At 42.4% G+C, this 27,127-nt stretch overlaps 1 protein-coding gene across 1 annotated transcript in view; it reads left to right on the top strand.

Annotated features, from left to right (window-relative positions):
• Positions 1-27,127, top strand: part of ZNF236 (zinc finger protein 236) — a 336,247-nt gene that overhangs the window by 283,029 nt on the left and 26,091 nt on the right. The window contains exon 31 of the mRNA XM_077492345.1: positions 14,795-14,924. Coding sequence (XP_077348471.1) covers positions 14,795-14,924 — 130 coding nt within the window. The remainder of the gene's footprint in view (positions 1-14,794; positions 14,925-27,127) is intronic.

The raw sequence follows: 27,127 nt of genomic DNA, 5'->3' as shown, positions 1-27,127 counted from the left end.
GGAAAGTTCCAGCAGTAGATGCTGCGGTTTCCAGTGTGAATAAAAGTTTGACTTGTCCAGTGGACAATGCGCAAATGTTAAAGGATCCAACAGATAAAAAGTTGGAATTTCTGTTAAAATCCTCTTTTTCTTTAACAGGTACTGTTGCTCAGCCTGCAATTGCAGCTATAGGCATCTGTCTGTCCTTAAAGGACCAGTTCACAGAGGCCCTTAACGTGCTCCCTGCACAACAGGCCCATGAGTTGGCTGACTTGCCAAAAGCATTATGTTTTGCCATAGATGCTATGAAGGATTCTATGCTCCAGGCGTCTCACCTCGCACTTGTGCTAGTACACATGCGTAGGACCCTTTGGTTAAAGGGTTGGTCCGCCGAAGCACCCTGCAAAAATCTACTAGTCTAGTTTCCCATTTCATGGGGAGCAACTATTTGGAGATGATTTGGATAAATACATGCAGACAATTTCTAGTGGGGAAAAAGTACTCTTTTGCTAGTCAAAAGAAAGTATAAACTTCCTTCATTTAAACTGACTTTCTATCCTGCGCTAAGCGCATCCGCCTCTAGGCAGTGGTGACGTCTTCCACCTTTAGATTCCAGAGGAAAATTGCAGGGTCAGGCCCAGGCTCAAAGAAAAACCCGGAGCCGCAAAACTGCAGAGCAGACTACTAAGCCCTCTTCACGAAGAGGCGTCTCCCCTCAACAAGGTGGGGGAAGACTTCTGCATTTCACAGAAGTCTGGCAAAGGGAAACTCAGGACATCTGGGTGCTCTCCACAGTGACTCTAGGATACAAACTAGAGTTTCGGAGTTTCCACCATCTAATTTTCTGAAATCAAACGTTCCCAAGGATCCAGGGAAAAAACTGTCCCTGTTTCAAGCATTAGACCGATTATTGACTCAAGGGGTAATCATACAGATCCCTACAGAAGAACAGGGTTTAGGATTCTACTCAAACCTGTTTTACGGTACCAAAACCGAATGGAGATGTCCCATTCTGGACCTAAGAAATCTAAATCGGTTCCTAAAAAAAAACGCTCATTCTGCATGGAGTCGATCAGGTCAGTGGTCTCCATCCTACAAGGGGGAAAACTTCTGGCGTCCATCGACATCAGGGATGTATTTGCATGTCCCTATATTTCCTGCTCACCAATGGTTTCTGCGATTTAAAAGTAGAACAACACTTTCAGTTTGCAGCCTTACCCTTCGGGGTAGCCACAGCACCACGGGTATTTACAAAAATACTGGCTCCACCTCTAGCCAGGTTAAGGGCACAGGGCATAACAATGTTGGCGTACCTAGACGATCTATTGTTAATAGACCAGTCAGTGACTCGCTTAAAACAAAGCGTACACATTACACCCAGTTACCTGGAAAGTCTTGGTCGAATCCTCAACCTAGAGAAGTGTTCCTTAAAACCAGTAAGAAGGCTGGATTATTTAGGCCTGATCATAGATACAGCCCAAAAAAGGGTGTTCTTGCCTTCAGCAAAGATCAGCTCCATACGAGAGCTGGTACGGATGGCCAGGTCAAAAGCAAATCATTAAATTCACCATTGCATGAGGTTGTTAGGAAAGGTGGTAGCTTCATTCGAAGCAGTTCCCTATGCCCGGTTCCATTCAAGACTGTTGCAAAACAGTATCCTCTCTGCTTGGAACAAGATGATCCAAGGTTTGGACTTGCTAATGTGGCTCTCCCCAAGAGTGTCCCAAAGCCTCAATTGGTGGTTACGAAGCCAGAATCTGCTGAAAGGGAAATCCTTCAGACCTATTATCTGGAAAGTAGTTAACGACAGATGCCAGCCTCTCAGGCTGGGGAGCAGTACTAGAAAAGACAACTGTCCAGGGACAGTGGTCAAAACTCGAAAGAGCCCTGCCCATCAACATGTAGAAATTTGGGCAGTGTGTCTGGCTCTGAAAACCTGGACTTCCAGGTTAAAGAATTGTCCTGTCAGGATCCAATCTGACAACGCCACGGCATATCAGTCACCAAGGGGGCACCAAAAGTCTCTCAGAGAGAGGTGAACCATATCCTAACTTTGGCAGAAAGGAATGTCCCATGCCTGTCGGCAGTTTTCCTTCCGGGAGTAGAAAATTTGCAGGTGGACTATCTAAGTCCCCAACAGTTATTCCCAGGGGAATGGTCTCTTCATCCCGATGTTTTGCAGGCTGTTTGCCAAAGATGGGGGACTCCGGACATAGATCTTCTAGCATCCAGATTCAACATGAAGTTAGTCAACTTTGTGTCCAGAACAAGGGATCCACTCGCATACGGAACAGATGCGCTGGTAACCCTGTGGGATCAGTTTTCACTGATCTATGCTTTTACCTGATTCAGTTGCTGCCTCGATTTTTTTGCACGATCAAGCTGGAAAGAAAGCCGGTAATTCTGGTAGCACCAGCATAGCCCAGAAGGTCATGGTACACCGAGATCGTAAAGATGGAGGTGGAGGGTCCTTGGCCTCTCCCACTAAGGCCAGACCTGCTCTCGCAGGGGCCGATATTCCATCCTACTTTACGAACACTAAATTTAAAGAGGAAGTAAACCCTGATGGGTTTACTTCCTCTTTGTTTCCTTGCAAAGGTAAAGCATAATGGGCTACTATGCATCACATAGTAGCCCATTATGTGTCACTTACCTGACACAGGAGCCTGCGATGTCGCCGCTGTCCCCTCTTCCACGGAGCAGCCATCTTCTTTCCAGGTATCATGGCTCTGGCGCTATGATTGGCCGTCACTCCCGCACATGCGCATGGGAGCCGCCACTAACGGCATATCGCCGTTAGCAGCGGCATGCTCAGCGGTGCCTGTCTTTTTGCAAATATCTCCTAAATCTTGTAGGTTTAGGAGACATTTCTTGGACCTACAGATAAGCCTTAATCTAGGCTTACCTGTAGGTCAAAGTGGTCTGTAAGGGTTTACAACCACTTTAATGGCTTGGCTATTGAAACCCACATTCTGGGGAAACGTGGGCTTTCCAGGTCAGTTATATCAACTTTAATCAATGCAAGGAAACCCGTTTCCAGAGCTATATATTATAGCATTTGTAAATCTGTTTTCCTGATGTGAATCCAAGGTTTGGCACCCTCGGAGATATAGTATAGGCTTTTCTACAATTGGGTGTAGAGATGAAGTTGGCCCTAAGTACTATTAAGGGCCAAGTCTCAGCCTTATCGGTTTTATTTCAGAGCCCGCTTGCTACGAATTCTTTAGTCCGTAGTTTTATGCAAGGGGTGATGCGGATTAATCTGCCAGTTAAATCACCTTTAACCCCTTGGTACTTGAATTTAATTTTGTCAGTGTTACAAAAACGATCCATTACAGCATATTCCCTTAGTCCTGACTAGGAAGCTGATATTTTTGGTTGCTATATGCTCAGCAAGGAGGGATTCAGAATTGGCTGATCTTTCTTGTAAAGAGCCATATTTGATCATTCATGAGGACAGAGTGGTGTTGCGCCCTCGTCCAGGCATTTTGCCAAAAGTGATTTCAGGCTTTCATCTGAATGAAGATATTGTCCTGCCATTGTTTTTCCCAAAACTGTGTTCCAGGGAAGAAAAGTCATTACATTGTCTTGATGTAGTGGGAGCAGTGAAAATCTATTTAACCACTTGCCTACAGGGCACATTCACCCCCTTCCTGCCAAAGCCATTTTTCAGCTTTGTCACACTTTGAATGACAATTAAATGGTCATGCTATACTGTACCCAAACTATTTTTTTTATAATTTTCTTCACACAAATAGAGCTTTCTTTTGGTGGTATTTAATCACTGCTGGGTTTATTTTTGACAAAAAAAAGAGCAAAAAGTTTGAAAAAAATGTTTTTCACTATTTTCTGTCAGTAAATTTTGTAACTAAGTAATTTTTCACCTTTACTGATGTGCGCTGATGAGGCGGCACTAATGGGCACTGATAGGTGGCACTTACTGGCACTGATTAGGTGGCACTGATGAGGAGGCACTAATATGCCGCACTTATGGGCATTGACAGGTGGCACTGATAAGCGGCACTGATGGGCACTGGTAGGCGGCACTGGTGGGCACTAATAGGTGGCATTAGTGGGCACTAATAGGCGGCACGGATAGACGGTACTGATGGACACTGGACATTGATGGGTAGCACTGATGGGCGACACTGATGGGCATTGATTGACTGCAGTAATGGGCATTGATGGGCAGCACTGATGGGTGGCATTGATTGCCAGCATTGACTGGCATCGCTAATGGGCACTGATTGGTGGCACTTGTTGGCAGTGGTGGGCGCTGATTGCTGCCATTGGTGGGCACTGTTTTTTACGCTTTTTTTTTTCACTATTTTTTTTGTACTATTGTAATCAGGGCACTGATGATCAGTGCCCTGATTACATTCATAAATGTTCCCCTGTGAGGAGATGCCACTGATCGGTTCTCCTCGCCACACACTCTGTCAGTGTGAGGCGAGGAGCGCAGATTATTGGCACTTCCTTGTTTACATGTGACCAGCTGTTATTGGACACAGCCGATCACATGTTTAAAGAGCCGAGGACTCGGCTCTTTACACAGATAGGGGTCGCGCTGTGTCCTAGCAACACAGCGCGGCCACGATCGCCGTTTTGCACGGACACAGCCATTCTGGGCCACCGTCATATGACAGTGGCTGAAAACAAGAGCTGCACCGCTCCGCCATCATATGACGGTGGGCGGGCGGCAGCCAGTTAGAGAGAACTGCTCAGATTCGTAAAACTGATGTCTTATTTATTCTGCCAGAGGGTCCTAATAAATGACCGGCAGTGTCGAAATCCACTGTTGCTAAATGGATTTGGCAAGTTATAATTCAAACTTATGATTTAAAGAGTAAGATTCCCCCTTTTCAAGTTAAAGCGCACTCTACCTGAGCGGTTAGTGCTTGTTGGGCATTTTGTCACCAGGCATCCTTTGCTCAGATCTACAAGGCCACAAGTTGGTCTTCGGGCCATACAGTCACAAAATTTTATCAAGTGGATGTAAGAAGGATTGAGGATATCGCCTTTGAGTGCAGTGTGCTGCAGGCAGCAGTATAAGCCCTCAAGGTCTGGGGGTGCCCTACAGGTTGTGTCTCCCTCCCCTCAAGTAGCATTGCTATGGGATTTCCCAATAATTACTTGAGACTCTATTTCCTATGATGTACGATAAAGAAAATAGGATTTTAAAAAAAGCTTACCTGTAAAATCCTTTTCTTGGAGTACATCATAGGACAGAGAGCCTTCCGCCCCTCTGTTTTATGGTGTGAAAGTATATTGCTTATATTGCTTGGCTACAAAAACTGAAGTACTCCTGGAAGGAGGAGGGGTTATATAGGGGAGCCAACTTCCTGTATTGGGTGTGCCAGTGTCAACACCTGAAGGTAGCTATAACCCACTAAGTAAATACTTGAGGCCCTATGTCCTATGATGTACTCCAAGAAAAGGATTTTACAGGTAAGCTGTTTTAAAAATCCTATTATTCCCCACTCTAGCAGTCTCTCTCTATATGTACGACTAGTCCAGCACTCACCTTCTCTCTGAGGTGCTCTACATTGCACATGAGGCCGCTGAAGGACCACCTACAGATCGGGTCATTAGGGAGTACAAGAGCATAGAAGCTGACCAGAATGAGGAATAGGGTAAGCAACAGTGCCTTGTTAATTCCACCTTAGACTTGACAAGAATTTTACACTAGGAGTATGGGGGCAACCACTGCAAGTCATATGTTGCCTTATTCCTTGACTGTAGCCTGAATCAGCCTGGTTTTACTGGCCTGGTCTGTTCATATAAAAAAAGTTTTTTTCTTTGTGGATGAATGTCGCAACAGAAATATCACTTTGCCAAAGACATCTCATGTCTTCCAGGGAACCCAATCTGATTTCTACAGTCCTCAAGTCTGTCCTTTTACAGCAATTAGAAGGGAAGATTATTTTCAGTATGTTGCTATGTCTTGATTTAGTTACTAAAGAGAACTTATTAACCTACAAGTCACATTTTCTTGAATGATGTCAGTTCTTCCCCCAACTAATCTGTTTATCTTTTCCCTAACCATTATTCAAGGCAAATCATTTCACGTTGGCACAGATTTTCTTTTAGAACTGATCATTTGGAACATTTTAAATTGGCGCCAAACTTTTTATTTTACCACTAGTAGATCTGTGATTAGTATTTGTTGTAAAAATATAATATTTTGTTCTTCCAGTACAGGGGTAGGCAACCTCGGCACTCCAGCTGTGGTGAAACTACAAATCCCATCATGCCTCTGCCTCTAGAAGGCATGCCTGTGATTGTCAGGGTCTTGCAATGTCTCATGGGACTTGTAGTTTCACCACAGCTGCCTACACCAAGTTTGCCTACCCCTATTATAAATATTTTTCTTATAGTTTAAGGCAAGTGTTAGGTTCATGAAGGTGCTAGGTTCAGATAAACAATTCATCTTAGGGGTTTTGTGGAAGCTTAAGTTTAGCTACAAAAAAACAACAAAAAACCCTACAGTTATAGTCACGTGACTTACCTGTAATAAAGTATGTGACACATTGTGCAGGCAGCTGGATTCTGGAGACATCATCACTACAGGTACGCCTGTCCCCTTCCTATCTCTGAACTGCAATGGTTCAAAGCTTCAGATAGAACAGCAGTGCAGATGGTCTGACAGGGACACGTCCCCTTCCTCCTCCCCTGTGAAAAGTTCTTTCATTGATTTCACTGCTTGTAACACGATTTGTGAATGAGTAAAGCCTGGTATTGTATTATTGAGTACCTGTGTATTGAGTATTAGTGTCAGGAAGCTAGTTGTTAATTTGGACAGGGTATATTCCCCAATCCTCATTAAATTAGTAGGTACGATGCGAGGCGGGTGTGGAGATGCGACTCGGTGTACATCCTGCAGCATGCATGCGTTCCTTGATCACCTGATCGAGGGCGAATAATGCTGTACAAAATGTAAGCACATTGTTTCCCTGGAAGCCCAGGTTCTGAGTCTAGTATATATGGAGTTTATTCCTCTTTGGGATTTTAAAGGGAAAAGACAACTTGTTATGCTAAATTGTTCAATATTTATTTGAGAGATAAAAGGTATTCCGACGCGTTTCGAGTTTTGATTCTTCTTCAGGGAATACGAATCAGCATATATGTATATATCTATAAAGAAACAGTAATGTAAGAAAAATATAGCAATACATTTGTAGGATTGACCACAAACAATGACCATAGGGATGAGAGCATTTCATATGTAAATTAAGCCATATATACTGACCCTGTGGTGTATCATGCAATCATCGTAATGCATCCAAAATTTTAAAACCAAAGAGAGAGGGAAGATCCTTGGTGTGGTATGCACGAAGGTGGAAAAGAAGTCACTGCTCAGCACTCAGGTACCCGGGCCCGAGCTGAAGGCGACGCCTGCCCGTCCGTCCGCCCACTGTGGAAAGTCCTCAACAGAGGGCTCCTACAGAAAACCCCCCAAATGGCCAGGGAACAATCACCCTATAGGACACAGATAGCTGAAAAAAGGAAATGATGGTAATAGAGTCTTGGTATAAAAGTAAAGATGTATATGTGTGTATATATGAGGAACAAAAGGGCTATGCTGGGTGCTATGCTAGCTGGGAGTCAATAGGAGGGGTCCCGCCTGGATTATAACAGGAAAATACGGCGTTCCGTCCATTAACAACAATAATGATCATTAGTCCTCAGAGAGAGGGGTGTAAACAATCCAGAAAGGGAGAATATTCAAAAAACAAAAACAAAACAAAAGCATGTACCTGATATATAAAAGAAACCACAATCACGGATTGTTGGGGAATTTGCAGTCAGGGCAACCTGGAACATCTAGCACTGCTGGAAAATGATGGGAGGACACAGAGCTGCAAAGGAGCTGGCCAGAAGGCCACAAGGGAGGGCGCCTAGAGGGGTGATAGTGTAAAAGTGAGCAAGGTAATTCTAGTGTAACATATATGAAGTCTAAATATACTTATACAAAAGAAAAGCACCTGATGCAGAGGTCCTGTTGAAGTAAAGGTATGTCTGCACAAGGGAATAACCCACCTCAGCCAGAAGGCAAGGAGAGCCTGATATAGACAAGGAACAACCCTCTGGCACCTAGGGTGGATGGCAATATTACCAGCTAGGGAATCTATAAAAAAGCAGGAGTGGAACAAAGTGCTAGTACCATGCACGTGAATGAGGTCAGCAGACCAGCAGAAGACTTAAAGATACATATCCAGTACACAAAGAGCGAAGTTGTACTTGAGACGGATGTTCACAAGCCAGGAAACAAAATATCCAGCGGATGAGCCATGATGAACCTGCAGGTACATGCATGCTGCTCCCACTGAATGAGAGCAGCCATTAAATCTCCCAAGTGGGCAGAGTTACCTGGGCCAGCGGGGGGAGGAGTGACGCCCCCCGAGCCGGTGGCGTGCAAACCAGCCCCCTATACGCAGATACTGCGCATTGGATGGAAAGAGTGACCGGAGTGTGCATGCAGCACTGATCCTCCGGGCGCGGTCAGTGGCAGCGCCCTGTGTCACCATACATGCTGCTGGGAGATCTCTCACGATCGGCGTGCATGAGGAACACCACTTCCGGGTGCGAAGCACCCGATGTGGTGATGTCAGAGCGCGCCGTGGGCGGGGACTGGCATCCGCGGGCTGACTATCCCAGATCATGGCAGAGGCGGGTCTGAAGGACATTTGGAGAATTCAAAAACCAAAATCCCGGAGCTACGCGTGCTTTTCCAGCACACACTCCACATTAACAAGGATAGATTTTATACTGGGGAACGATGAGGTGATTGTAATGGTAAACAATCCAAAATACTTGCCAAGAGGTCTTTCAGACCATTCATCAGTGACGGCCTCCCTGGACATAGGGGAGAGAAACCACTTTCAGGAGTGGAGAATTAGCCCTTCCTGGTTGGAACTCATGGGAGAACCACAGGAAGTATTAACTGCCCTAAGAGAATACGTTGACTGGAATATGGGTACGGCCCCACAGGGGGTTGTATGGGACACACTGAAGGCCTACCTTCGAGGCCTACTGATCCCGCAGATCTCAAAAATAAAAATAAAAATCGAAGGAAAGGGAAGAATGGGCATCAGCAAGAGTGACCTGTTTAGAAGAACAATACATTAACGATCCAACACCTGAGAACCTGGGGGCCTGGATAGAGACACAGTGGATTTACCATCTTATAATGCTAGGAAAAGCTGAGAATAAATACATTTTTAAAAAAAAAATAGCATTTGGGGAAGAAGAATGCGTAGACCGAAAGCTGGCACATCTAGTAAGAACGAATTCACCATCATCAGTGGTATGATTAATATAATATCCACGTATACGCCAGAAATAGTGGATAGGTTCAGAGACTATTACGAGGATTTATATAGCTCCAACCAGGAAAAATTTCTTTAGGGATCTGACGATCCCTTGTCTCTCCGAGGAAGATAGGGCTATACTCGATAGCCCTATAACGCTGGAAGAGATACAGCGGATTGTGCAAGAAATGGCAGGACAAAAATCCCCAGGCCCTGATGACCTGCCAGTGGAGATCTATCACTATTTCGGTGGGGTATTACCTCCTGAAATACTGAAAGTTTTTAACTGGTCTGAGACGAAGGGAGAACTCCCCCCTTCTATGATGGAATCTACCATAATAGTGATACCTAAAGAAAATAAAGATCCACTTAACCCCTCCTCATATAGACCCATTTCCCCGTTGAATTCAGACGCAAAGATCTTGGCAAAGGTCTTGGCGGCTAGACTAAATAGAGTAATATACAAACTCGTCCATCCCGACCAATCAGGATTCATTCCTGGTAGGTCTACTAGCATAAACATAAGACAGGTTTATTTAAATCTTCAAATACCCTCTGAAGAGGTGGGACAAAGAGCTATTCTCTCTTTGGATGCCGCCAAGGCCTTTGATACCCTAGAATGGGTTTTTTTTATGGAGAGTTCTGAGAGAATTCCAGATAGGACCAACTTTTGTTAAATGGGTAAAAATGTTGTTTAGATCAAAAACAATGACACTCTGCTAGGTTTTCGGCTGTGGAGGGGGACGAGACAGGGGTGTCCTTTGTCTCTCCTTCTCTTCGTCCTTGCGATCGAGCCTTTGGCTGTGTCTCTTAGATCTTGTGCGGAGATAAAAGGCTATAAAAGAGGTGTGGAGGAAGAAAAAGTATATTATTTGCGGACGATCTCCTTCTACTTCTCGGAGATGTGCAGAATTCATTAAAAGAAACAATGTGTAAAATCAGTAAATTTGGTTACTTTTCCGGCCTGAGGTTAAACTGGGAAAAATCCATTCTACTACCAGTTGATCCCCTAGATAGCCCCTTACCCCAAGAAGCTACACAGCTAAAAAAAGCGAGTCAAATGAAATATCTTGGCATTAGCATCTCCAAAGATTCCAAACAATTTATAGCAAATAACTTAGTTCCATTACTAACTAAATTTAAGGACAAAATTTAAATCTGGAAAAATGTCCCCTATCTGCAGCGGGTTGCTGTAATTTAATTAAAATGATATTCTTACCACAACTTTTGTACATTCTACATAATTCTCCAGTATGGATTTATAAGAAATGGTTTTAACTGATCGACACTATATTTAGAGAATTGATTTGGAAGGGGGGTTCAGAACATATCGGTTTAACCACTTGCAGACCGGACCATTTTGCTGGTCAAAGACCAGACCACTTTTTGCGATTCGGCGCTGCGTCGCTTTAACTGACAATTGCGCGGTCGTGCGACGTGGCTCCCAAACAAAATTGACGTCCTTTTTTTCCCACAAATAGAGCTTTCTTTTGGTGGTATTTGATCACCTCTGCGATTTTTATTTTTTGCGCTATAAACAAAAATAGAGCGACAATTTTGAAAAAAACGCATTATTTTTTACTTTTTGTTATAATAAATATCCCCCAAAAATATATAAAAAAACATTTTTTTCCCTCAGTTTAATCCGATACGTATTCTTCTACATATTTTTGGTAAAAAAAATCGCAATAAGCGATTATTGATTGGTTTGCGCAAAAGTTATAGCGTTTACAAAATAGGGATAGTTTTATAGCATTTTTATTAATAATTTTTTATTATTATTTTTTTTACTAGTAATGGCGGGGATCTGCAATTTTTATTGTGACTGCGACATTGTGGGGGACCCATCGGACATTTTTGACACATTTTTGGGACCATTGTCATTTATACAGTAATCACTGCTATATAAATGCAGTGATTCCTGTGTAAATGACACTGGCAGTGAAAGGGTTAACCAGTGGGTGGCAGTGTAGGGGTTAAGTGTTCCTAGGGGTGTGTTACTAACTGTGGGGGGGTTGGGCTTTCATTTAGTGTACACTGATCTATGCTCCAATCACATGGAGCAGAGATCAGCGTCACTAGTTGCTAGGCAGAATGGAGAAATGTTGTTTATACAGCATTTCCTCCATTCGGCCACTCCGTGAGACGATCGCGGGGATGCCCGCGGCGATCGAGTCCGCGGGTCCCGCCACCGGACTCACGGGGGTCCCAACCAGCGCGGGAGCGCGCCGTCGGCGGCGCGCTCCCGATGGCAGGGCGGCATCGAATATTGGATGTACCTGTACGCCAATATGCCTGCCCGTGCCATTCTGTCGACGTACATCGTCGTGCGCTGGTCGGGAAGTGGTTAAAGACCTTACAACTCCCAAATAACAAAGGGGGAGTTGCACTCCCGAAACCCTTTTAGTTACTTTCCAGCAGCCCAGCTTCAATATATGGGAATACTCCCCTACAGAGTTTTCTCCATAGGCCATTGGTGGAAGCTATGGAGGCAGGGACTTTTGTGCGGGGAACTCCCACTCTTGACCAAAGTATGGGAAGCGGCTAAAGGAATTTTGGGATTTAGAGGCTTTACAGAATACTCCCCCCTATGGTCAAATAGTAAGTTGGGTGAGATACAGAAAATAGGACAAATTAGGGAATGGGAAAGACGAGGTATAAAGTACATTCACCAGTTTTTACAAAATGGAAAATTAAAATCTTTCCAGGAACTAAGGGAGCAATTTGCAGTCCCGAATAAATCCTTCTTTAGATACCTGCTGGTCAGACATGCAATGACAAAGCAGTTCTGAGAGAGGTCAATAGAATGGTGTAGTATACTGGCAATACAGGAAATCAATAAAAGGTCTGATATCAAAAACTTATTTAAGTTTACATAAAAAGTGTCCGGAAAGAACACAGCCTTTCAGAAAGAAATGGGAAAGAGACGTGGGAAGTATATCAGGAATTCTTGAGATTGCACCATGGGTTTCTCTTTCCCCACCCCAGAAGATGTCACACTTTTACTGTTACTTTTACTGTATAGAGCTTATTACACCCCGCAAAAACTCTTTCTGTTCGGTTGAAGGCAGGATGCTTCCTGTCCCAGATGTGGAAGGACAGAGGGGGACATGATTCACATGTTTTGGAGATGTCCCAAGTTATTCTGCTACTGGATGGAGGTGGTGGAAACCATATCCCAGGTGTTTGAGGTGTCCATAGATATGGAACCTATGGTGTGTGTATTGGGGTGGATAGATGGAAGGGGCAGGCCAAAAGATACCAAATTAGCAATCTTGAGGTGCCTCTTCCAAGCTAGGAAACTCATATCCCAGAAGTGGCAGTCCTCCACACCTCCATCCAGTAGGGAATAGGAACGGAATATGAATGTGGTGATTCTCAAGGAAAGGACGTCATATATTAGACAGGGAGGTGTTAAGAAAGATCTGGAAACTGAGGCCGCGTACACACGGGCAGATTGTCTGGCCAACTAAGTTCGTCAGACAATCCGACAGACAGTCCGTCCTACTTTTGAATGAACGGACTTGACCACACACGATAAACAGACAGTCCGCTGAAAGCTTGCGCGATGACGTGTACAGCACGTACGACGGGACTAGAAATACGACGTCCAATACACTGCAATGCAACCTTCGGCCGTGTAAATCCTTTCTGAGCATGCGCCATACTTAGTCCGTCCAACTTGCCTACTCACGAGCGGACTGTCCGCTGAAACCAAGTTTGGACGGACTGTATTACGGAAATTCCGAAAGACTTAGTCCGCCAGACTGTCCGCTGAAAAAGTCAGCTGAAGCCCACACATGAGCGGATTGTCCGCTGAAACACGTTTCAGCGGACTAAGTTGGACAGACAGTCCGCCCGTGTATACGCGGCCTGAGGTGTGAGAAAAAGAATGAAAGCATCAATGAATAAAAGTGGAAGAGTCAATAAATAGGAAGAAATGAAATAGGAAGGAATATTGTTGAGAGAGGAATGGGGGGGGTAAATGATGGGGGTATCGGAATGAATGGAAGCATGAGATGTCGGACCATCGGAATAGTTATGTCCTGGAGCAAGAACAATATATAGAGATCAACAATTTTTCTCATGAAGGGGGGGGGGGGTCTTTTAAATTTTTTTAGATTTTTGCCTTTTCTAAAGGTTAAATGTATGAGAGTGATGTTTGTTTTGTAAAATCGAAAATAAATTAATAAAGATATAAAGTTAGAAAAAAGAAACAAAGCATTACTAGATCTACTGATTACCAACAATACAGACCTGATCACGGATTTGGAAATATGGGGAAATTTAGGAAACAGCAATCACAGGCCAATTGACCTGCTCTGTGTCCTGTGATGTATGATAAATAATATTTTTTCCTACATAATTACCTGTAAAAATCCATTTCTTGGAGTACATCTTTCTGGGAATGTATTGCTTGCTACAAAACGGAGGTACTTCCTGTATAGGAGGGGTTATATAGGGATTCACTTCCTGTTTGATTGATCTGCCAGTATCCATTCACCTATACGTGGTGCATAACCCTCATAGTTATGCTTATAACCTGCTCTGTGTCCTGTGATGTACTCCAATAAATCAAGAAATTAATTTTACAGGTAAGTATGTAGGAAAAATCCAATTATTTGGAGGGGGCTCAAGACTTGAGCCTAGTACACACCACTAGTTTTTTTGTTCACCTCCAGCGGGTTGAACAAAAAAAAACAGACACCTCTGGTTGGAGCTGCAATACTAACAATCCGATGTTAGTACAGTGACCTCCCCTGTTGCTTTATTTTGTTCTGACAGGTGTTCAGCCCCCTCTCCAGAACACTCCGGTCAACGCTCTCCGCCAATGTCACTGATCAGGAGCCGGTCAGCTGCTGGTTTTCTCGCATGCACGTCCAACAGAAGCTGGCCAAATGGTTGGCTTCTGTCGGACCAGCTGCCATACACACGGGACGAATGTTGGCCAGTTTTTATTAAACTGACCGATGTCGCCCAACATTCAGCCCATGTGTACTAGGCTTTAGGTAGTTTAAATGTATACCGATGCTTTAGAAGTCTGTAAGTTATTCGGTTTTACCAAGCTTTCTATGTGTATAACGTAGCCTGAGTTTTGTGTTTAAATAATAATAATGTATTGCTGCCCTGTAATCAGCAAATTCATTCAGAGGTCTAGTGGAGTCACCTAATCCCTGCTGACGAGTACAATTTATAGACTCATAAAACAATGCATGATTTATGAACACTATACCATACTATATAATATAGGTGATTCCAAAGTTACATGGGTTATATGGCAGTGAAGTACTGCAGACAATTTTCTCATGATGTGAAAATTATGTACGTGTTGCTTTTTTTGGGGGAAACGAAACCCCGAGAAGCCTAAAACTGTGCCTGCTTTTATTTACAGTTTATGTTAATTTAATTCTAAATACACCTTATCTCTACTCCCATTATTGTGGATTAAGCAAATAATGTTTTAACTTTTTCTGTTTGTATTTTTATTTATTTTTTCTTAACAGGATCACATGCAAACACATCAGCCTGGGCCTTCTCGAAATTCTCAATTGCCAAAATTATTTAGGTGTGATACATGTGACAAAGGCTTTGCTAAACCAAGTCAGCTTGAAAGACACAGCCGCATTCACACAGGTATTTTATTATGTGGATAATTCATTTGAGATTGTTGAGATATCAACCTCTTGAGTCCTGTTTTAAATCAGCACCGCAATCACATTTATTAATCAGTGGTTGTAACAGGTCCCAGCAGCATTGCCTCATCATTAGCAGGGGCCAGTGCTAAGCCTAAGATCTGATTCATTGGTGTCTTAGTGCTCAATTAAAAATTCATGCAAACACTTTTTTAACTCAAGAAAGGATAGTGGCTTTTATAAAATATAGGCATACATTGCCTATATTTTATATAGAAAGTGCAAGCTTTGTTGATCGGAGAACTGTACGGGGGGAATTTCAGACTACTAGAGATCCAGAACATTGCACTCTATGTGAGAGCAGTGCTCCAGATCTGCATTGCGTTGCTAGCACCAGGGTGTTTAGAATGGGATGCAGCTTTAGAACAGCTGCTATATCCTTAGCTTTTTAGTCAGCTTGCCTATATTTGAATAATAAAAAAAATAAAAACTTGGGTTCATTTGGGGTTTAAATAATAATACAATTTGTGACCTCTTTATAGTTAGAAGGCTTTGCTGAATGTAGTTGTGGGTAAATATCTTTGGCATGGTAGTTAATTATTTACTGTTTTGGGGAAAAAAAATTGGAAATTAATCTCATCCTCTCACATCAAATGCTACACAAACGGGGAATTGAATCCATTCCTAACAATGCTTTTTTCTGATGCTATGACTCTTTAAAATGGCCTGTGCCAAATGAAAAATTCTCTGATGCTCATTTTGGTAGCTTTAAAGACACATGCAGCAGATTCAAGTAGTTCTTAATAGTGCCACTTTGTAAAGAATTTAAAAATAATTACCTCCAGGTCATAGATAACAAAACAGGAGATCAAAACCACATATACTTTAAGATGGCATACAATGACTGAAAGCCTGTCTGTATATGCTGTGCAGCAGAGCGACATGATTTCCACCGCTGCCTCCTCCCTTCCCCACCTGTCACTGGCTGTTAAGGATGCTGTCAGTTTCACAGGCCGACAGCCTCCTAACAACCACTAACACTCAGTGGATGGAGCTTGATTGGGAAGCTGAAACACTAGTTCCTCACCACTCTTCTTATGATTGATAACTGGCAGTGGGCAGATTCTATAATCAACAGCAGGCTGCCTATTGGCTAGGGGTCCTCTCGCAGCCTACTGTCAACTCCAAGGGGAGCAGACCCCAGTACGCCGCACATGCGATGCATGGCCCAGACTCATGTACCTGTACAAATCAGTACATAAATCCATTGCCTGCCCAAACATTTGTCCTGTGGAGGCATGATGAAATTCTAAAGAGATGTCTTAGACACTCTTTGAATTCCCTTGGATGCTTCCGCCTTTTGTATTTGTCCCAGTGACCATTCTCACGGGAAGTAAAAGTGATGAAAAACCTAAATTGTGAGCTGGCACAGAGTGAAAATGTTCTAGTGGGAACAATTGCAAAAAGGAAGAAAACTGACAGATTTTAACCCTTTCATACTCTTATCTGTAGCGGTGCCCCTGTGTGGTCGCTGCATGCAGTAGTTCCACACATCACCCTGCTTGGCCAGGCATTCACTTCAGACAGACTTTGGCCAGTCAATGAACAGTCCTTTAGCTTGTTTTTGTTATTTTATTTAGGGAATTAAACTTTGATGGGGAGAAGGAACATGTGATGCCCAAATAATGAATCTATATTGACAGTCTCTAAAGCTACACACTCTTCCAGCACACTACGTAAGATCACTTTTGCTTCCTCTACTGTGCAATCCTGTCACCGTTAGCACATAGTTAGGACTCACTCTGAATAAATCCCAACAGTTCAATAATAGCCATTTGCTGGCAGGGGTCTGCAGTTCCCTTTGGCGTTGCGACCAAATAGCAATGGAAAAGGACATTTGTGCTAACTGAAACCCAGTGGACTACTGATCCCAGAAAGTCCGGTGCAAATCCTGCCAACACTCTTGGTTGCAGCAACTTGACTTCAAGGACACCACAGTCTCTCCCTCCGGCTTCACATCCAATCCTGGCATGTCCCTCCCAGAGCTTCTCACTGTGCTTCTCACTCACCGACCCCGAAATGGATCCCTTCTGAATGACTTGCCTGGCAGTGCTCCCCACTGTCCTCTTGCTCCTGTTCAGGGACACCTCTCAATGACGTGTAGAGAGAGGCTCCCGAGCTCCAGGCCCGAGGTTCCCGCAAGGGGGTTCCCTCAACGGCCACGAAGGTCTAACACTCCATCACTCAGTTCTTCCACCCGACAAATGAGGTTTGCCCCCTGCCAATCCTAGGGTTCCATCTTCACATGGTCTTCCTCCTGGGTTTGCAGATTTCACCTGTGTGAGTGACTGGAGCTGCAATGACATCATTCTCGCGCATGGATCGGGAGCCGCCATTTACAGCACAGGACTCTGCATGGGCCAATAATGTAAATGGCGCTATGTACAGTAAATATTTCCTAAACGGTGCACGTTTAGGAGTTATTTACAGTACCTATAGGTAAGCCTTATTATAGGCTTACCTATAGGTACAAATTATGCATGGGAGTTTAATAAACGCCTATGGGCCATAATATAGAAGTGGCATTTTTCATGACACCGGGTGCTCCTTCCTATTCAAGTGAAGCTTGTGGTATGACAGCATGACCTACAAAATGCAGTAAATGACAATGTTAACTACTATTTATTTTGGATAGATTGAGGGATAATTATAAATCTTATCAGTTTTTTTTTTTTTTTTTGCTAGCTGTGTCCCATTTACCTTTTAATTCCTGTGCCATAGCCAAAACAGAAAGTGAGAGGAAATCCCTACAAATGAATGGAATCCCACCAAAACTATTGTCCCCATTGGAAGATTTCCCCTCTAGGACTTTACTGGGGACAACCCAAAATTTGGAATTTCCTTTTACTTTCACTTGTGATGATAATGGTAAACAGGTCAAATCAAAAGAGTGAATCTCCCTAACGGGGACACAGAGAACAATAAAAATCTAATAGGTGTCCATCTCCACTCTGTCCAAAACTAAAAATAAAAAGTTTTGCCTTTTTGTTATACTTTAACCAATGAAGTTACATAATCAAAGCACTACAGACAAGGGCCATGCTGCTTGCAAAAGTTTAATGGTAAGAGGTCAAGAGAAATTCTCCTTTCTGCTAAAAAATGAGGTGCCAGGGAAATGGAAAATTATATTTATTTTAACCCCTTGCCGCCGAGCGTACGCAGATGTGCGTACTCGGCTTCCGGGGGTTATACCGGGATGATGCCCGCACCTGCAGGCATCATCCCGGTACCGTTTTTCAGAGCGGGCGATTGGCTTTCCAGCCATAACAACTGATGCAGCTAAAAGCAGCTCGGCTGTTATGCTGGAGGAGCGGGAGGGGACATCCCCCCCTCCCGCCGCTCTTACCGGGGCTCCCGTTCAATCGGGAGCACTGATGCACAATCCGCCGCTTCTATCGGCTAGGGAGGGACTGGAATGAAGCCGTAAGTGGCTTCATTCCAGTCTCCTAATTGTAAACACGTAAGCGACGTCATGGCGTCACTTCCGGTTTACTCGGCTTCCAATGGCGCAGGATTTAAAAATATATACAGTATTCAGAATCGCCGAAAACGGCGATCTGAATACTTTGAAGTGTAAAGGAGAGATCGGGGGTCTTTTAGACCCCCGATCCCTCCATAAAGAGTACCTGTCACCACCTATTACTGTCACGAGGAATGTTAACTTTCCTTGTGACAGCAATAAAAGTGATCAAAATTTAAAATTTAAAAAAAAAACTATTTATTAATTTTAAAATAAATAAGGGAAAAAAAATTTAAAGCGCCCCCCGTCACCGCGAGCTCGCGCAGAAAAGAAAATGCATACGGAAGTCGCGCCCGCATATGTAAACGGTGTTCAAATCACACATGTGAGGTATCCCATCGATCTCCAGAGCGAGAGCAATAATTCTAGCACTAGACCTCCTCTGTAACTAACCTGGTAACCGGATTTTTTTTTTAAAGCGTCGCCTATTGTACCATAGTATGTCGTCATTCCACGAGTGCGTGCAATTATAAAGTGTGACATGTTGGTATCTATTTACTCGGCGTAACATTATCTTTCACATTATGCAAAAAAATTGGGCTAATTTTACTGTTTCTTTTTTTTTTATTCATGAAAGTGTCCCTTTTCCCAAAAAGTTGCGTTTAAAACACCGCTACGCAAATACCATGTGACATAAAATATTGCAACAATCGCCGTTTTATTCTCTAGAGTCTCTGCTAAAAAAATATATATAATGTTTGGGGGTTTCAAGTAATTTTCTAGCAAAAAATAAGGATTTTAACTTGTAAACACCAAATGTCAAAAATAGGCTTAGTCATGAAAGGGTTAAGGAGAAATCCCAATAGATTTATTTCTATATTGTAGCGATACAGACCTTCTTGGATAAACTCTGATGCATCGGTCTTGAGTGATATCCACTGCGTCCTGGCTTCTTATGGGAGGGCAATGTTTTTTCTCTTTTATCTTTGTATTTTTTATTTTTTTTTCCTTTTGTCTATCCATTATTTTGTCTTTTTTGTATGAGTTTGAGTCCATCTAGTGATGGCCGCCATAAAGACTCTTAAATTTGGATCCCTGAATGTCAGAAGTCTAAATACGCCACAAGATAGATCTCAAATAATATATAATATGCATAAGCAAAAGGTCGATATTATTTTCCTACAGGAAACTCATTTCAAATCTTCATCACTTCCGCAAATGCCCACAAGGTACTATTCCTCCTGGTTTATGAGTAATAATCCCATGAATAAGTCAAAGGGAGTGGTGATTGGTATACACTCCTCGGTCCCAATCTCTGATGTTTAGGAGCTTATTGACCCTAAGGGTAGGTACATCTTTGTAAAATCTTTCACCAGCTATTCACACTGGCAAATATCTATGCGCCAAATCAAGGACAAGCGATTATGTTAACTTCTAAAATAAGCAAGCTTAGAGAATTTCTAGAGGGCTCAAAGATTCTAAGGGGTGACCTGAACATAACCTTGGATCCTTTAATGGATAATTCAATAGATAAATCACAAATGTCTTACTTACGTTTGAATAGGCTGAAGCGTTTGTTTCATTCACTCCAATTAGTGGATGTTTGGCGCATTCTACATCCCTTGGATTAGGATTACACATGCAATTCAGCTTCTTTTAAAACATACAGCAGTATAGACTGCTTTCTAATCTCTCATCATATGTTAAACTGGGAACCAAGGTCTGTGATAGGTGTACAAATGTGGTCAGATCACTCCCCATTATATTTCTCAGTGAAACTTCAAAATATATGTAAATCCAAACATACCTGGAGGCTAAACGAGAATTCATTAAAGGACTCAATAACAAAGCAAGAAATAGTAGAGACAGTTTCAGCTTTTTTGGTAGACCATAAGGATGATAAAACGGCATTTACAATAAAATGGGACCATTGAAGTGTGTACTGAGGGGAGTATTGATCTCCCAGGGTGCTACATTGAAGAGAGAAAGGACCTCTATTATAACTGCTTTATTCAAGGAAATTCATGCATTATAATTAAAACATAACTTAAACATAGATGCTTCTACTTTTCAACTTCTTCAACAAAAGCGAATCGAACTATGCTCCCTGCTTGATCAAGATTTTTTTTTTAAATATAGGGAATGCGTACAACAAGTTCTTTATATGAATATGGTAACAAATGCATTAAGCTCTAGCATGCTCCATTTCTAAAAACAATCTGGGCACTATGGTGTCCGTTTAGTAAACTGTGATAAGCTGAGATCAGGATGATCTCTGCTTATCTCAGAGCATTGCAGGTTTAATATACTGAGATGAGTGCTGGAGAACTATTTTTTTCTCTTCTCATCTCAGAACACAGAACGGCTGCATTGACTGCAACAGAAACGGCATGTTTAGTAAACAGAGATGCCACTTTATCTCTGTGCTTCTCTTTCAAGTTCTCCTTTCTGGCTTCTCCAGCCCAGAGGTGGAGATATCAGGAGATCTCTGCCAGAGAATAGCTTCTTCCTTCTCCCATGGCCAAAAATTAAAGTAAAAACTTTCTTATCTGCAGTGAAAAATACACCAACAGCAGGTTACAAATACATTAACTATACAATTACACACAGAGATTATATATATATATGTATATATATATGTGTATATATATATATATATATATATACACACACACACACACACATATACATATATTTATATGTATATATATATATATATATATATATATATATATATATCTGTGTGTGTATATATTTATATTTGTGTGTGTATATATATTTTCAAAAACTCACGGAACGGATCGTTCCTGGGATCAGAGTCACGGATGGATCATTTTTCGGATCAGCAAATAATAATTGGCTAAGCATGACTGGGTATCGCTAAGTATGGCTGGGTATTACCGAGTATGGCTGGGTATTGGCAAGTATTGGCTGGGTATGGCAGAGTATTGGCAGGGTATGGTAGAGTATTGGCAGGGTATGGCAGAGTATTGCAGAGTATTGGCAGGGTATGGCAGGGTATTGGCACGGTATGGCAGTATTGGCAGGGTATGGCAGAGGATTGGCAGAGTATTGGCACGGTATTGGCGGAGTATTGGCACGGTATTGGCGGAGTATTGGCACGGTATTGGCAGAGTATTGACACGGTATTGGCAGAGTATTGACACGGTATTGGCAGAGTATTGGCACGTTATTGGCAGGGTATTGCAGAGTATTGGCAGGGTATTGGCACGGTATGGCAGTATTGGCAGGGTATGGCAGAGTATTGACAGGGTATGGCAGAGTATTGGCACGGTATGGCAGAGTATTGGCAGAGTATTGCCACGTTATTGGCAGGGTATTGGCAGGGTATGGCAGTATTGGCAGGGTATGGCAGTATTGGCAGGGTATGGCAGAGTATTGACAGGGTATGGCAGACTATTGGCATGGTATGGCAGAGTATTGGCAGAGTATTGGCACGTTATTGGCAGGGTATGGCAGTATTGGCAGGGTATGGCAGAGTATTGGCACGGTATTGGCGGAGTATTGGCACGGTATTGGCACAGTATTGGCAGAGTATTGGCACGGTATTGGCACAGTATTGGCAGAGTATTGGCACGGTATTGGCAGAGTATTGGCACGTTATTGGCAGGGCATTGCAGAGTATTGGCAGGGTATTGGCACGGTATAGCACTATTGGCAGGGTATGGCAGAGTATTGACAGGGTATAGCAGACTATTGGCACGGTATTGGCAGGGAATTGCAGAGTATTGGCAGAGTATGGAGGGATGACTGTGACTGCAATTGTTACAGAGCAGCGCTGTGGACACTACAGATCTAGCCCACAGCGCTGCTTCTATCCGATCTCTCCCCTCCACTTTACAGAAGGGAGAGAGGAACCGACGTTTGTTTACAAGTGATCGCTCCATCATTTGACAGAGTGATCAAATCGTAAACGGCTGATGGGTGCACCAAGATAGCTGCTGCTCCAGAGCTAGGCCGAAGCCGCGACCTTTCCTAAGGCCGAGACAGCGGATCGCTGCGTGTGCCGATCTGAACAGGGTGACCCATTCGAATCACGGATCAGTGACGCACACACACACACATACACTCACACAGATATACACATATATATAGGCATATATATAAAGGCAGTGTTGTGGCTACAGAAGTACAACTGATGCTGTAATTTTGACAGCTGCGCAGATGATGCATCGCTGATAACGCAAGGTGGCTGTAAAATTCAGAGCATCAGATGAGTCCAGTACACACTGCGTTTGCATAAGTGTATATGTTAATACGCCTGTGTGAAAAACGCCATATATACTTTACACACACATATATATATATATATATATATTTATTTATTATTATGTATTTATTTATTATTATTTTAATTGTTAATTTAATATTTTTATTGTTATGCTTTTTTAAAATTACTTTGAACTATTTAATATATATATTTATTGTTTTTATATGAATGGTGCATATCTGCATGACAAAAAGGGGACTATCATTTCAGAATACACCATTCGCATAAATATGCACATATGTTATGTATTAATTAGAATGTTTTACAGTTATGGGGTGTCTGTTTATTGGGTAGGGGGATTATATCTTTATTATTAACTTAATATGTGCAGTGTATGTGGAGTGCTTCGTATTTCACTTTGGGATTCTGATACTGAAATCTCCTGAGCTATTGTGAGATTACAGAAACAGAAGCCGTTCAGGGTTCTCAGAGCGTTTGTAGATCACTTCTATTCTCAGTGGGAAAAGTGATCTACATGATATATTAAACTGCCACATGGGTGAGAACAAATATCTCCGAGAAGAGCAGAGAACTCGAGAGATGTAAAATATCAAAATATACTAAACGGACACCTATATCTCAAAGATCCACTGTCCACAGTGAGCCCTTGTACATGCTTCAGAACAAATAGCTTCAACTTTCCATCACTATTATTCCTCACTTTATAACTTAATGGACACAAATAACTAAAACTGTTTTAATTACTCTCAACTTTCTGATTATATTAAGCATTAATTTACCATGTATAACAAAGGAACAGGTGAAAAGCCTTTTTGAACCCTTTTTCACAAGAAGAAATTAATGAGGCAATAAAATCTTTAAAACAAGGTAAAAGCCAGTGACCAGATGGGATCCCGAGGGCCTTCTATAAGCAGTATTGTGACGCTCTTAGTCCTGTTCTTTGTGGCCTTTATAGTGAAATAAAGTCAGACTGCTCATTTACCAACACAGGAGGCACAAATCACCCTTATTCTAAAAACCGAAAAACATTCTACTCAACTAGATACAGGCCCATTTCTCTGATAAATGTGGACTTTTTTTTTTGCAAAGATTTTAGCTATGCACCTACAAATCGTGATTACTTCCTTATTAGGTTTAGATCAGTTGAGGTTTGTTCCAAATAAAGAAGCACAGGATAATATCTTAAAGACAAGTTTCTTGATACAATATGCCCAGAAAACCAAGACACCACTTTGCCTCCTTTCATTAGATGCGGAGAAGGCCTTTGATCGTTTGAATTGGAGGTTCATGGTAGCATCTATAAAACAAGTAGGTCTCCCGATGAAAATTTGTACAAAAAATAATGGGTTAATGGAATATTGTCCTGACCCATTATTTATAACAGGGCATGCAAGGGCTGTCCTTTATCACCATACCTATACATCTTGGCATTGGAACATCTGGCTATGGCTTTACGTTCTAATCCCTCTATTCACAGAGTTCAGGTGGCCAATAGCTCTTATAAATTAAGCATTTTTGTGGATGATCTACTTATATACAGTATATCTAACCCAATAATAGCTTTTCCAAGCATTTTGCATGAACTAGAGCAATTTGGACTTTTCAGCAACTTTAAAGTAAATGTTACTAAATCCATGTGCCTCAATATTACATTACCATTAACTGAGAAAGAAACCTTGCAAACTAATTTCCCATTTCAGTGGGAACTTCATTCTCTTAAATACCGGTACTTGGGCGTTAATATCGCATCTATAGAAGAAAAGATATATGAACTGAACTATCTGCCTATGCGGAACTCCATGATTAATCAACTTCTGGTTAGGGAGAATGGCGATATATAAGATGTATATTTTACCTTGTTTCTTATATTTGTATCAAACATTACCTATAACACTCCCAAGGGCGTTCTTCCGTTCACTATGGTCTAGCTTATTAAAGTGGTGGGCTAGCGAAAAATTTTTTTTTTTAAAGTCAGCAGCTACAAACACTGTAGCTGCTGACTTTTAATAAGCACTTACCTTTCTAGGGTGCCTTTGATGTCGGCCGTCCGAGGCCAACTCGTCCCTCAGCTCTTGGGTCCCGGCGCCGCCATTCAGAGTAAGGGAAACAGGCAGTGGAGCCTTGCGGCTTCACTGCCCGTTTCCTACTGAAAATGCACGTGTCGCGCAGCGCTTTGTGAATGAGGCACGCTGTGTTGTGGGACACACACAGTTCCCACAACACACCGCGCCCCATTCACTAGAAGACAGCGCGAGGAGAGAAGACCGAAGATCACAGTGGAATACGAAGAGGCAGATTAGGATGATCTGCCTAGCAACAGCCATTTCTGGTAAGTGAAATTTTTTTTTTTTTTAGGGTGAACCTCCCCTTTAAGGTATCTATGGGCAAATTCCACAGTTAGGCTTTGTTACGACATCGTAGCAAAGCAGAAAACAGAGGGGGGGGGGGGGGGGGGACTATACTATATAGCATCCGTATTGACTAGAATAGTGGATTGGTTTATCACAGCAAAACTAAACGGTGGGTAACCATTGAGCAACAAATAACACCTGTCCCTTTGACCGCCCTTCTGTGGATTATGCCTGAATCAAGCCCCTCTAGACAAGCACTTTCACCTTTGACATTATCATTAAAAGTTTGGGATTCCACTATCCGAAAGTTTGGTATCTCTTCGACCCCTGGCCCCATATGCTCCAATAATGGCTAACCCTGAATTTCCACCGGGACTATCTTCGACCAGGTCTACTCTGTAGGGATTTAACTCCATTTCAAGCCCTCTGTAATGGGCTCCCAGAGTGTTCTCACGCTATCTCAAAAATATATCATATATTGTTATCTCATGCATTCCATAATCAGCCATATTACATCAGAGATTGGGACATAGTATCACCACAGAAGATTGGACAAAGTCATTTTTTCTGACCTTTAAATCTAGTTTTTCAACATATATACAACAAAAGAATTATAAAATATTAACCAGATGGTATAGATGTTCTGTGAAGATTCATATAACAGCATCAAACTTACCCGAAATGTGTTTGCGCTGTGGGGGGGGGGGGGGGGAGGTACAATGATCCACATATGGTGAACATGTCCCCGGATTATAACATTTTGGGACACTGTCTTCCAAATTTGTTATGTTACTTGCATGCAGCATCAGCAATCTCCAGAAATGTCCTTATTGTCTATATATCCGGGCTCTAAGGGAGAGACCAAAAAGGGGCTGCTATGCTTTCTCCTCTCAGCAGCGAGAATAATCATACCTAGACACTGGAATACCGATGCTGCTCCTACAATTAAAGAGTGGATAATTGAGCTGAATCAAGTAAGGAGAATGGAGGAACTAATGGCAAATTTACATGAATGCTATATGAAGTATATGGCTGTATGGTCTCCCTGGACTGATGTGCTCTGGGATCTTTTTTATAAATGTTTTTTTCTTACAATCAGTTTTTTATTTTATGACGTGGCTCTGGTTTGGGGAGGCGGTTCCCCAGATGGACTGTTGGAGAAATAGATAGACTTGGTTGTTAATTTTTCCCCTCTTCTTCATTTTTTTTTTATTTATTTTTTTATTGTGTTTTTGGTTTTGTTTGTTTCTAATGTCTGGTTTGTTGTGCTTTTGGGTTTTGTGTAGGTCTCTGCCCAAGTAAAGTAATGGTTACCTAAGTATAAATGTTTTGTCTGAATAGGTGGCAAGACATAACTTTTCTGATCTATAAAATATAGGAAAGGAATGTTTCTTTCAACCTCTGTTAATGTCTTGCTATAGGGGATCTAGGTGATCTAGATCAGTGGTCATCAACCCTGTCCTCAGGGCCCACTAACAGGCCAGGTTTTATGTATTACCTTGGGGAGATAAAGACTAGAATACTGCAATCACTGAGCAGCAGATTATATCACCTGTGATGTATTTCAGTTATCTTGCAAACCTGGCCTGTTAGTGGGCCCTGAGGACAGGGTTGATGACCACTGATCTAGATTATGTGCTTTTGTATGTAAATCTATAATTAACTCAATAAAAATGTATGTTAAAAAAAAAAAATCATAGGTTTAATTCAGGTGGTAAGGCAGCAACAACTTGGATTGCTTTTCAGAGGAGCAGCAGTGCTTGCTGCACTTGTGAATGAGCGCCTAGTTTCATTCCGCAGCGGCATCCTAAGGGCTCGTTCACATGTAAAGTTGGGGGGTGATAAAACCCTGCAATTGAGTCACTGTTGTAGCATCCCCAATCCCTACCCCTTTCAGCACCCAAAGGTCTACACATGCTGCAGCAGGAATTAAAACCCCTTTTTCTTTTGGTGGGTGCTACCGCCTGCCCAACCCATTCAAGTAAATGGTGCCCCTCAACTGCATGCTTCTGCGGGGTCCAAGGGGTTAAAGCAGGTGGTCACTGCCTACTTTAACCCCTTGTTTGCTGTACTGCACGAGG

The sequence above is a fragment of the Lithobates pipiens genome, unplaced genomic scaffold (genome assembly GCF_037356315.1).
Source record: "Lithobates pipiens isolate NorthernLeopardFrog02 unplaced genomic scaffold, aLitPip1_a1.2 Scaffold_19, whole genome shotgun sequence".
Classification (NCBI taxonomy): Eukaryota; Metazoa; Chordata; class Amphibia; order Anura; family Ranidae; genus Lithobates; species Lithobates pipiens.
This window is presented reverse-complemented; position numbering and strand designations above follow the sequence as displayed.